Genomic DNA, 13,646 nt, shown 5'->3' with positions numbered 1-13,646 from the left:
ATGCTGATATGAAAGGATACCCAGGATATTGTCTGTATCCAAATGCTGTTGCCAAATCCCCAAGGATCTCTTGTTCCCAGTCAGGTGCCCTGCCTGTATTTCCCACACAATGGGACCAAGGCTGATAATTTAGGTTGCCCTGGTACAACTGTTTGTGGATCAGAGACATCAACTACACAACTGAAATGATCAACAGAAACAGTTGAAATATGTATTTCTTTTTTTAGCTGGATCATTTCAATGATTATTTTCAACACAGCTTTGCTGAAGAGTTATTTTTAACTTGAATAATTTCAGTGCTCCTATTTTCCGTATGACCTTGCAAACAATTGTTTCCAAAGAAATGAGGCCTTGGGGATGGGGAGGTGTGGCTGGATTGGGCTCTAATGGGAAGAAGGAGTTCTTAAGGCAGGTTTCCTGCCCAAAAATGCCCTTTTTGGAACTGTAATGCCAGGTCTGATGCTACCAATAGATAAGAAATAATAGGAGGAAAAAAAAGGAAGAAACCACCTTAAGACAAATATAAATAAAATAGATAAAGATAAATAAAACCAGTCAGTTTTTATTTATGCCACCTAGCTTAATCAATTTTTATGTAATTGAAATATTCCTCTTAGGTCACTTTGGAAATGGATAAAGAGGAGGCCTCAGTGTAATGGGGCTGTATCACCCATGTCCAAGGGAGAAATGAGGTCACTTTTTGGCAAGTGGTGTGAGAAGGTTTTTTTGTAGTTGATTTTACTCTCTTTGCCCTTTGCTAAACAAAACCCAACGTGCAATTCAGGGAAATTCCACAGTACCACACTGAGGTTCCAATTCCACTCATAAAAGTAATTCTGCTGAGTTGAAGACAACTCCTTGTCCATATCTGAGTTAGCCCTGTAAATAAACCATGCTGGATTGAATCTTCCAGTTCCTGCAGGAAGAAAAAAAAAAAGGGATTACTTCTCATGGCTGGCATGGTAATTAACAGGATTTGGGAAATACATTCTTGCAGCTGCTTTCAAAATTAACTTCAAAGATTCCATTAATCCCTGCCTCTGAAAAAAAAAAAAAATTGTGATTACAATGTCTTTGGAGAAATAATGTTTTAATTCAAAATATGCTAATAACTTAAATATTAAGCAAGCTACTGTTTGTGCTAATTATGTTGATTACATTTGGTGTTGGTGTAAATATTCAGTTTACAACATTATATGGAATCTGAATACAAAATCAGCAGGTTCTCACTGTGCTGATTTATAAATTACAGCGCAGCATCGGCAAAAGTGGGGCACAGCTAAAGTTCTTTTCTGTGCTATTAGAATATTTAAAACCAGCACTGTAAGTAGGTTCCTCTATCCCAGGCAGTGATTCCCTCAGCCCATTTTCATCAGATGCCTCCTAATTTATCCTGGGATCTGCCCCAGCCCTGGGCCCAGCGCAGGGAGGAGCTGGAGCTGCTGCAGAGAGCCCAGAGGAGGCTCCAGGATGAGCAGAGGGATGGAGCAGCTCTGCTGGCAGGAAAGGCTGGCACAGCTGGCATTGTTCACCTGCACAGGAGAAGCTTTGGCCTGAGCTCAGGGTGGCCTTGCAGGGCCTGCAGGAGCCCCAGGAAAGCTGGAGAGAGACAATTGCCAGGGCATGCAGGGACAGCACCCAGGGAATGGCTCCCACTGACAGAAGGAAGGCCTATATTGGATGTTAGGAAGGAATTGTTCCCTGTGATGGAAATGAGGGGCTGGGATGGAATTCCCAGAGCAGCTGTGGCTGCCCCTGGATCCCTGGCAGTGCCCAGGGCCAGGTTGGACACTGGGGCTTGGAGCAGCCTGGCACAGTGGAAGGTGTCCCTGCCATGGCAGGGGTGGGATGGGATGAGCTTTGAGGTCCCTTCCAACCCAAACCATTCCATGGTTCCAAGTGTGCTCAGCTCTGAAGGACCTCCTGCTGTCTGTGTACACTCTGAGCATTTACCTCAAGCCAGAAGTTCTGTCTGGACAAAAAATTAACAAATCATGCCTCCTAAATTGAAGCAAATGCCCTAAGCCTATGAGCATCTCTGTGATTAAGCAGTGTGCATTTTGTGTAGCCATGTAAATAAAAATGTGTGTTCCACATGGGCAATGGCTACACTGCAAACACCATTTGTAGTTATCAGAGACTCGTTAATTTTGGACAGATAATACTGTGCTTTCCAGGATGACAATGTACATAACCATGTCCCTTCAGTGACTAAAAAAAGTCCCAAAAATCCACTGTCCCTCTGTCAGCTTGAAGCCACTGCAGTTAGAATCCCATCGGCTCCTCTCAGCCCACCTGCGTAGTTTTAATTTATTAAAATAGCTGTAGGAAAGCCTTAATAAAATCAGGAACAATCAGGAGCCCAGTCAAGTAGAAAACTGTCTGACCCATGAGGATAATTACAGGAGTTGTCAGAGTGCCAGGGATCATTTAGCTTTGACAGCCAGTATGGAAAGATGGATTTTGGTGCTCTTGCTTTGGCAACATTGTGCTGCCCTGGCAAAGCAAAACAGACAGAAAACTGGTTGTGGAAAACTCCCTTGGAGTAGAGAAACATGCAGGGAGGAGGGGATACATAGGTGAGGAAGTATAAATTGATAAATAATTTTTCTTTCTGTCAGGCTGCTCAGGAAATGCAGTGTGTGATTTCTCACAGTGATGCGTAAGACAGAAGTAACAGGCAAATTATCAGATATATCCACCATTCCAGCAAAAGCTTGGCTAGGTGTTCTGTACCTGCTGCAATTCTCTTAAATGTGGCCTTTGAAGGACACTTCCATCTCATAAATATTCAGTCCCGCATCTATAAAAATGTGTGGAAGAGTGGAGGAACTTGTAAAGGAGGCCCAGGTAGACGAGTGAGGAAGGTTTATTTGTGTAGTGTCTTGTGCAATTTTTATTGCTTTATCCAAGCTCCTGTCAGGGGTTCTTCAGCTCTGGCTGCAGATGTTCTTTAGGTGAGTGATGTGAGTGAACCTGTACGTCACTGAGTTGGTTTGGGATTTGCCATCTGTCTGTGCTGCAGACCAGTTTGGAGAAGAAATAATTAGAAGGAAATGAGTGAAGTGATAGAAGTTGTGCCTGGCTCTCCAGCAGGGTGCTTTATCTCTCCCAGCTGTTCATTTCCATGCTTTCTGATATATAATTCAAAAAATACTTTTTAGTGGTGCTAAAATTCCAGTCCCATTACTGGACTCCCTTGCAACTTCAGCAACCAAAATCTTTTTGTCACAGCAACCTAAGTTTCCCTGCTCTTAATTTTTATTTTTAAGCATTGTGATTTACTTTATCCATTTCTAAACCAAATTATTATTGTGTTGTGGCTAAGAGTAATGTTTTTCACACTTCAGGGTGTGAAATGCTGAGTGCCACAGTTTCAGGTTGGTCCATGACGTTAGAAAGAGGTAGTGACACAGAAATCTCCAGTAAAGGAGAACTTAACCTAAATAATCATATTGAAATCCCAAATTCTGCAGAGTGTAGCCACTCATCTCAAGTCATACTGCTTGCTTCTTGCCCCTACTTAAATTCTGGATTTTCATTTAGATTCTGATGTATCTCCTGATCATTCTGCTGTGATTGGGAAGCTTTCCTTGCTTGGAAAACACAACTCCCTAAGCAGATATTTTCAGTGACATTTTTATTGCAGAAAGATCATAAACTCCATAAATCTTTGAAATGTATTTTTTCAGTACTTTTTTTTCACATTAAGGCTGAAACAGCTGAGGTTTTTTTTTTAAATGAAAGCAGAATACTGTAAAAAAATAAGGTCCTTATGAAATAGTTTAGTTGGATTCAATTTATGTTTCTTAAAGAGAAATCTTTGTATGGAGAATGGGTGGTGATGCAGAGGGAAGGCTTGCTTGGTACAGTGCTGGCAAAGCCACAACTCTTTTGTGTTGTGTATTTCCTTTTGTCACACCTTAGAGTATCAAAACAAAGCTTAGGAAAAGCTTAGGATATGCACAAATTTCCCTGCTGCTCCCCTTGCCAATACAGAACATCCTAAATAACATTTCATATGTGTCACCCCTGTCAGTCTACGCTGTCCACTTTACTGAGAATTTCCACCTGTTTCTATTCTTTTAATTCCACTCTTAGATCTTTTTTTTTCCATTCTTTTATGTAGAAACACATCCTGTTGAAAATCTGCAGCCTCTGCTTTCCTGGGATTCAGCCCTTTGTACCTTGTTGACCCTGCACTGAGGCGAAGCATCAACATGATGTTATTATCTGGAAGAGCCCATTTGTCAGAACGTTCTGGCAGTTTCATGTCCCTGATCTTGGACTTTTCTGCGGCTCACCATAAAACAAACAACCCTTCTGCCCCCAAAAATTGTCTAATCAACACCTGGCTGCAATCCCTAACACTGAGGTGCTAATTAAAAGCATCGCTGAAAAGGTCAGGCTATTTCAAGACAAGAACAGAATGTAAGATTAAAGGCAAAAATTAGGCTTGGGGGTGCAGCAGGGGCTAGAAGAATGAGTCAAAAAGCTGCTGCAGTAATTTAACATTCTTCTTGAAATGTCCTCGTGGCTCAAAGTTCACTTTTGACCTCAGTTTGCTCGCCTTGGGGACTAATTTAGTACAGATTTTCGTACCACATTAACTGGCCTCAGAGAGTTGAACAAGAAAGCAAACCTGTTCTTTTCTTACTGGGATTTGGAGCATATGGCAGAAGTCTTTTGAACTTCCTCTGCTGACAAATTGGGAGTCACTTTGATTTTTGGAGACATTTTTAATTATGTGTCTTTGGTGTTTTGTAAAACCACTGAGTTAAAAATTAATATAGCCCGAAGCAGTCATAAACTCTGTTTCCTCCTACGCAACATAGCAACAAAACTGTTTATCATGTTTTACTGTAAAATCATTACAGGTCTGCACTCGTGTTCATTTCAGCTCTGATGTTTCTTTGATGCCTGGTGGAAAGTTTATTCAATGTTTCTGTCCTGGTGCTTGCCTTAAAAGATGCTGTGGAATTCCAGAAGCAGTCTCTGAAGGAAGGGAGTTGGCTGCAAGTTCTAGGGGATGGGAATCCTCTGTTGGGAGGAAAGGCTGAGGGAGCTGGGGCTGTTCAGCCTATCAGATCCCAGAAATTATTATTGTATTTCAGTGATTTTAATTTCATCTGTTTTATCTGTGGATAATATCTGCTATCCCAGCATTTCATCCATTGCCTCTTGAAAATGCCCCCAGTCACTCCTCCTCGTGTTTAGTCCCCTTTTGCTCTGAACCACATTAGAAAACTCAGCTTTGTTCTGCAACCTGAGTAGCATGATGAAAGGTGATGGAAGAAAAAAGAAACTCCAGCTGCTAATAATACCAACACCTTGAAAATGTTTTGAAAAGTAGGTCCACTGAATGTATTGAAATAAAAAGACTAAAGGCTTTGCAGGAGGATGATCCCATTGTATCTGGCTTTTTCCTGAGTTTCAGTGCCTTGTTAATGAGCAGCTGATTGTGACTTTCAAATCCATTGCAGTCACTTGGAAGACAGCACAGGGCTTATAGATCAAAATCCATCTATAACTAAAGGAAAAGCTCTCAGAAGCTGGCTTGGCAGACTTTCAGGTTTCTTTCTGTACAAGTTCAGTGGTCACCAATCAAACAAATGGCTGCAGAATATTGCAACTGATTTCAGACTTAAAGAAAAATACCGTGACCTCATGAATAGAAAAACCTTAATTTACCAAACCCAAGTTTTTATTCTTTTTCTTTGACAACATTCTGCTCTCCCCGAGGGGAAATCTCGAGACATGAAATAAATGTGTGAATCCATATTCCAGCACTCCATCATAAGCAGACTGAACCTGACAGGTATAGCCTAGGGAGGAAAGAGAAGCTTTCATAAAGCTTAAGTAGCACAGCCTGAAATGCTCAGGAAATAAGACAACTTGGAAAAGCATTTAAAAATATACAGGGGAAGAATAAGGAATATAGGTATCTTTTTATTGATAGGAAAAGTAAAGTATTTTGTAAATGAACACTAAAATCTTCTTTAAAGTGCAGTTTAAAGTTGAAACATGGAATTATTAACCAGACTTTAAATAAAGGCGCAAAGCGAAACTGGCTGTTGGGGGCTGTATTGATTTCTGGCTGTTGGTAACTTATGCTTTTGTCAAAGGTGTTTATCCCTTTAGAATCCCATTCTCTGTTATTGGCCAAGTTTTTGTCTTGGCTCAGAGGCTCCAGGGAGAAAACAAATATATTTCCATTTTCCATGTCAGAGCTAAGAGCACACATGAAGGTTTTGTGCTAACCTCATGATTAGATCTATTATATACAAAAAATACCTTAGAAATACCACTGTTAGGAAAGGCAAAAGACAGAAACCAACACAGAGGAGGTTTTAACCAGAAATTTTAGAGAAAATGCCTTCAGATAAATATGGCTGTATGAATTTTCTTGGGAGAATCCACATGACTGTCCAGATGTTGGTAAAAACCATTTGGCTTGCAGTGCTCCTGTACCTGTTCACTTCCCTGGTGCATGAGGATGTGCTGCCTCTGATGGCTGAGTGCAGCCGGATTTATTCTCTGATTTTAATATTCCCAGATTTTTACATGTACAACCCTAAAGGACTATTTCTTTAGTTCTACTTCAGTACCACACACAAGCATGAATAATTTTGCATAAGAAATATTAGTTTTGCCAGATCCTTTAAATACCTTAATCCACCTTGAGGTGCTTTCTCTAGGGGATACAGAATAATTTTCATAGAGTGACCATTCCTAAGCTGGGAAGTTCCTACTATTGTAACCACTCTGGGACTTTGCCCCTGTGAATATTTCTACTGCCCTGGTGGAAATACGGATTTTGCCATCTCTCACTTAGCAGAGTGATCTAAATCTGTTATTTTTCATGGAAATTCAGGAGGCTATTCTTTGGACAAAGTGGATTAAAGTGGGAAATTCCATCTTCTCTTGTGGCCAAAGCAGAAAATGAATCTTCTAGCCAAAATGAGATCTGGAGATTCTCCTTAGCCCTTCTTCTGTTGCCAGTGTATTTCTAGGGAACATTGTTATTGTGTCTTTTTAATGGCATTGTCCAAATTAACTTCAGGCTGGCTTTGACCCTTATAATTTTGTCCCTGCAAAACCTCACGACTTCCCTGTAGTCCTCCTGAGTCATGGAAGGGGAGGCACAGCAAGGAGCTGAAGAAATGAAATGCTGCAGAGTATCTCCTACCCTTGTACTGCTGGGAACCTGATTACACACATACATATCACTCATGGTGAAAATTACATCCAGGGGCACAAGCAGTGATGCAGCTGGACCTAAATCTGAGTTTTTTATATTGGAAAAGAACTCCAGGATCCCAGAGTCCAGCCTTGAAGTGGAACCAAGCATTCCTGGTTCACTAGCAGTGTCTCAAAGCAGCATTGCTTGAGGGTGAATGGATTATCCAATGTATTGAGGAGAAATTACCAGGAATTCCAAGGGGAAAATGCATGTTCAAGTGTGTTCTAACCTCTTGTTTTGTGGTTTTTTTTGTCTCCCTTAACAGAGACAAGGAACCGGGGCTACAAATGGGAAAGACAAGACGTCTGGTGAGAATGGTAAGGGTTGTCTTTATTTCTGGATGGAGAATAATGAGTAAAATGGAGCCAAAATACTTTTTACTGTAGTGACAGATGTCTGTAGTGAAGGCTTTGGTATCATAAGTTATCTTTGGATTGTGTTTGAGAAACTGGAAGGGTTTCAGTGGGTTTGTTTTCTTTTTATTTGCACATTTAAACCCTTTGCTAAAGTAGAGTCTCTTTTCTGAGTGTGTATTTCAGTGTGGTTTACTTGTGGTAAACCAAAGGACTTCACAGAAGTCAGAGCAGACACAAGTGGGGCTAAAACAAGATTAGATATGTGTGAAACACCAAAAAACAAGGTGGGGTATTATGAGCTGCTCCATGAATGAGAAAAGTGAAGAGAAATAAAGTTTCAAAGGATTTGCTCGTAGAGTTTCTGTAGTCTGATTAATCCTGCCTATCTGTAGGCCCAGAACTAAGACACCAATGTTAAAATCCACTTGTTTAGAGCTCATTTGAGTGTTGCTAGAGAGAAGCTATGGATGGAGCAGGTCTCATGGAAGGACCAGATGGCAAATTCATCTCCACTTCTCCAAGGGGTGGCTCATGGGACTTTTTCAGACCTTAACAAAGGGGCTTGCAGAGACCAATGTCAGCCCTTTAAGTGGCACAAATAATTCTAATTAATAATGCTGAGTTTTTTTCTCCCCCAGAAAGCAAAATGGAATTTTCACGAAAAGAGTAATTGTTTGGGGTTTTATTAGCTGAAATCTCATTTTATTTCTTACAGGAGCAGAACTACTTTACACACAAGTGATAATTGATTAAAAGCTGGTTACCATCAGACACATTTTTCAAAGGAAAATATTTTCAAATATTTTTTAATACAGCGAGCTGAAAAAGTAGCAGCATCAGAAAGAGGATTGAACTATAAAATGTGCTCTCTGCTTCTGTTTGCTCATCCAGTTCTAATTAGAAGAATGTGTTCTGTGTCCATCCCATCCCCTGAAATGCAGGAAAGATCCAAGTCCCTTCTCTGAAAAGGCTTTTCCAATGGGTCATTTCAGCAGTTATCTTGGATATGTGTTTTGGCCTTTTAAGTGTTGGTCGGAGTAGAATTTTTGGGCCATTAGAGGGAACACATACTAAAGCATTAAGAGCTTTCTTTATGGATGGTTTTCCTATTACAGGGAGGTGACTTTCCCATAAGGGCTATTTGCATAATGTTTCAGTAAATGAAATCCATAGATGATGCTCCCACTATGATAAAACACAAATTGGAGTGGAAAAAAAAAAAACCCCAACAAATAAATATTTTGGCTTGTTATAATGTCTTGAATTAGTGGGAACAAATATACCCTGACAGCAAAGCAATTTGCATTTTCAAGTTAACAGGGAAGGAAAGCAAGCAAAATTATGTCAGCCATTCGGGCAGCATGGGGAGCATGTTTTTCTCTTTTCTGTTTGAGCACATTATGAACTCAGCTCATTTACCTTGAATTTCTTTCCCAAATAAAAATTTCTTCCTGAATAAAATCGTCCTGTTGTCAAGTTTAGCTTAGATTTACTGATTCTGCAGCCTTTTTAAAAGCAATTTTTTTTTCTTAGTGGGGATTTTGAGTGAGCAAGGGCTGCATCATTAATTCAAAAATATATATGGTTCTAGTTGTAGCATAATTTTATGTATAGCATACACAGACAGATGCACAGTTAATCTTGGGGAAATAGATACCAATTATTTTTTGTAATGAAATTATAGCAGAAAAGCTGTCACCTACATAAAACACAGCAGCAGCAGGGGAGATGGAATAGAGTCCTCTGATCTCCCCAGCCCACATGCTTGCATAAAAATAAAGCAGAATCAGAACTTTGAACCTGAGATTGAATGCTAAATCAAAGAAGCAGAAATGTGTAGCTCTTTGTCCTTATTAGCACTGTGTGGTTCAAACTCAAGCAGTGATTTATTGCTCTGAAAATTGGGGTGTGCTGGAAGCCTACATAGACAATATAAATCCTCTGTTCCATGTTTTTCTGGCCAAAAGTCTGCAATATGTCCGTGTCTTAAATGTTATTAGCCTTTTCTTCCAAGTGTTTGTTTCCCTGTGAAAAGGAAACTTTCCCTTTTGTTTCCCTCTTGTTGAAAAGGATGGAGGGAGGAGAAACAAAAAAACTCTTTCATCCTATAAAAAGAAAGGGAAAAAAAAGGAAAAGTCATGCTCTGACAGTGTTTGCAAAGGCAAACTGGTCTGGTTGCTGTCTTTGCTCTTGTTTACAGATCAGGAAAAGCTGCTGAAAACTGGCTCAGACAACAAGCAGAGATTCTTGGCTTTTCTCAGGGTTTGGTTCACACAGTGACACACTCTGGGGTCGAGCTTTCTTCATGCATTGCAGTAGAAAATGAATTTTGGACTCGCCTCTAGGTTAGGTTGAAGCTGAAGAAAATGAAATAATGACCGTGGCAATCAGCAGTGTCCCTCTTTGAGACATGTATGGCCGTGCTGTCACCGTGCAGCGCTCAGGGAAATGCAGTCTCTGAGGATTCCTTTTATAGCAGGGGTGGTTTGGGTAGGCACAAATGCATGTCTTGTTTGACCTTCCTTGGAGAGGAACAGTCTATCCTTAATTGTGTTTAGTTCCTATCCCCACAGCAGCAGTGGCAGCTCTTAGCAAACCTCCCTTCAGCAGCAGGGATTGCTCTGCTGCACACAAGGATGGCTGAGCATGGCAGGGACCACAGAGGGTCACTGGTGCCACCTCCCTGCTCCAGCAGGGCCATCCCAGAGCACAGGGCACAGGGCTGGGTCCAGATGGCTCTGGAATGTCCCCAGGAGGAGCCCCCAGAGCCCCTCTGGTCTCTGCTCAGGGCTGGGCACTGCCCAGGGCACAAGTTGTGCCTCCTGTGCAGGGGAATTGCTGGGCTCAGGCCCTGCCCGTGGCTCTGGGGCCATTGCTGGGCCTGGAGCAGAGCCTGGGCCTGCTCTGGCCTCTGCACACAGGGACAGACACAGGGACAGACACAGGGACAGCCAGGGACATCTCTCCCTGGGCTCCTCTCCAGGCTGAGCAGCCCCAGCTCCCTCAGCCTTTCCTGGGCACGGAGCTGCTCCAGGCCCTTGCTCAGCTCCAGGAGCTCCTGGCCCTGCTGTGCTGAGGAGCCAGAGCTGGGCACAGCAGCCAGAGGTGCCCCAGGGTGGGCACAGGGGCAGGGGGCAGCCCTGACCTGCTGGCAGTGCCCATCCCAGTGACCCCAGGACACTCTGCTGGCCCAGGGACAGCTTGGTGTCCCTCAGGACTCGCACATCCCTCTCCAGCAGGTCACCCCCAGCCTGTGCTGGTGCCTGGAGTTATTTATTCCCAGGTGCAGGATCTTGTATTAGCCCTGGTTGAGTTTCAGACAGTTCTTCTCTTCCCTCCTCTCCAGCCTGTCACAGTCCCCCTGAAAGCCTGCGCAGCCCTTGGGGGGACCAGCTGCTCCTCCAAGCTCTGTGCCATCACCCCAAGCTCTGTGTCATGATCAGACTTGCTGAGGAGCCTTCTGCCCCTTCATCCAAGTCATTGGAGAACAAGTTAAACAATCTGGGCCCAGTATTGAGCCCATAACCTCACTGGGACTTTGAAGGATCTCAGTCTACCTGAAACTCAGAATATTCTTAATTTGTGAAACTGCAAATGTGACCTGTAAACCTGTTCCATAATGCTGTTCTCTGTGGTAGAAAATCCAAAGAGAAGACAGCACTACTGTTCCCACACAGCTCAGTGTGGGACAAGAAGCTGTAATTTCTTTTATGCTCACCTGGTTTGATTAGTTGGGACAATCATATTTGCAGATGCAAATATGAAAACAGAATGTTCCCCCCTGACTATTCTTAGTGAATAAGTGATTCTTCTCTTTGACCTTGGTAATGTCACAAAGTTCCTTTGTAGGTTAACACTTGTCACTTCTTGTTCTGTTTCACATTGCTCTGTGTTGTGTTTTTTTTTTTTCTTGTGGTGTAATTTGCAAGCTGCTCTCATGCAATCTACTCTTTAATAGCCCAGCACAACTGCCAGGGAAACAATTGCATCAGAAGCAATTATTTCTGTTTTCAAATTTAGAATCACTCTTTTTCCTATTAATAGATCTCGCCCTTTCTTCTCAAACTACATAAAGCATGTGATTATTAATTGGTATTAATATATTTTCTTGGAAGATGAGATTTATCATTCAGTAACATGAATATTTATGATAACAAAGTGAGTGTTTTCATGGGATGAATTCTATGCCTTGCTGGCTCTGAGTGAAATGAAAATGAGTAGGTTTTGCATGAACTGAGATGTCATGGTGGATTAATCCAATCACAGCAAGATGGTCAGTTGTATTTTCAGTTTCTTCTCATTCCCAAACACTTGTCAGTGTATGAGCTCTGCTTTAGGGCTTTCAGAAAATTATACATGAATAAATATTCTGTGTTTCATCCTGTCCATGGGATGCTTCTACATCAAAGATGAAAATACAGTATATTTAATAAAGTAAATTCTTATATTTTACATCTAAAGTGGAATCTCTTCAGTCTGAATGCTTCTAGAAAACATGAAGGGTAAGGTAAGTAATTGCAAAGCAATTCTGTGAGGGAGAATAGAGATCTCTCTCTAGGAAGCTTTCCTGGTGTAGGGATGGGCATCTTGAAGTGTTATCAACAGTCCATTCACCCACTCCCTCTACTCAAGAAATTTGGGAAATTCTGCTCACTGCACTCAGGAATAATAATAAAAAAATCTCCCCAGATCTGACAGAGTGAATACTAATCTTCATAGTTATTTATGTAGAGTGCTTAGCTTAATAGAGTTTCAATTCCTGGCTAGAAGCCAGGATCATTATTGTAGTATGGGCTAATATAAATATCTCTTTAAGAACTCAAAATTAATTTTCCACTAATATTCTCCAATGACTGCGTAAAAAAAATGTGCTGTTTTTGGGAACAGCCCTACAAATAAACTTACTGGTGGAAAAAACGATTCTGAGGAGGGAGGGGAACACATGAGGGGAATTTGTATAAATATTCAAAGGACCTCATGGAACATGGTTTGCTGTATCTTCCCGGGCCTAGAGGTCACATTTTTTTTTAGTCCAAGGAAAGGACAGAGCCTGAAGTGCTGCATTGCAATGCTGCTGTATTTTCTTTCCCACAAAACATCACTTGTGTGGCAAGAGATGAATTTTCAGTATTGCAAGCAACTGCTGAATCAATGTAAAAAAACCCCACCCGACCCTTTCAGATTGCTGCTTTCTGATATTTCACCCCCACAGCACTAATCAGAAATTAGGATGAGGAGTATTGGATGAAGGTAATTAATATTGAGTTTTCCTGGGTGATAGGTTAAGAGCTGGCAGGGAAATTAGCCTTGCCTTGTTGTCTCTTTTCACTGTGGGGTTCTAAAATTCTCTCATCCCTTTTAAGTGGTGCTTCAAGGGATATGATCTCTCAGTAATGCATTCTCTCTTATTCTACTTTCAGCCAAATTCTGCCCTATTTCATCCAGTCTAACCAGTACTAGTGGGGATTTGGGAAGTGTAATGAGAATGATTTGTTGTACCTCATCCCACATCTCTTAAAATAAAAAGTCTGTGCCTCAGCAACATTCCCAGACGTGTCTGCAACCTCCAAATACCATAACACCTTCACAGAGCCTAAATCCAAAAGTGTCTGAACCCTCAGCATGGTTACATAAGTTGTGTTCGGTCATGTACAGATCACTGAGGCTCAGAGAGAGGTGTAAAAATCCTGTGAGAACTCAACACTGTGATCTGTAGCTGAGGGTGGATTAGATCAGAGGAGAAAAAGCCCCAAGTGAACAGTCCTAGATGAATCCCATCTCAAGGCATGGCAGAAACACTGCAGGAAATTGCTGAGTTTCAGTTCAGGTGTTTTCCTGGGCACAGCTGCACATAAAATTTGCCCAGAACCAAACCAAAGATGTCTCAGGTTCTCTCCTGGCCTGGTTCTCTTCCTTTGCCCATCCTGGTGTGTTTATCAGGGAATGTTTCCATCCCTTGCCCATCTTGGTGTGTTTATCAAGGAATGTTTCCATCCCTTGCCCATCCTGGTGTGTTTATCAGGGAATGTCCCCATCCTTTGCCCATC

At 41.7% G+C, this 13,646-nt stretch overlaps 1 protein-coding gene across 1 annotated transcript in view; it reads left to right on the top strand.

Annotated features, from left to right (window-relative positions):
- The first annotated feature begins 6,420 nt into the window (after positions 1-6,420).
- The window catches only part of PCP4 (Purkinje cell protein 4), a 35,557-nt gene continuing 28,331 nt past the window's right edge, over positions 6,421-13,646 (top strand). Inside the window, exons 1-2 of the mRNA XM_031064922.1 lie at positions 6,421-6,438; positions 7,509-7,560. Coding sequence (XP_030920782.1) covers positions 6,421-6,438; positions 7,509-7,560 — 70 coding nt within the window. The remainder of the gene's footprint in view (positions 6,439-7,508; positions 7,561-13,646) is intronic.

This window comes from Geospiza fortis, unplaced genomic scaffold, assembly GCF_000277835.1.
Source record: "Geospiza fortis unplaced genomic scaffold, GeoFor_1.0 scaffold233, whole genome shotgun sequence".
Taxonomy (NCBI): Eukaryota; Metazoa; Chordata; class Aves; order Passeriformes; family Thraupidae; genus Geospiza; species Geospiza fortis.
This window is presented reverse-complemented; position numbering and strand designations above follow the sequence as displayed.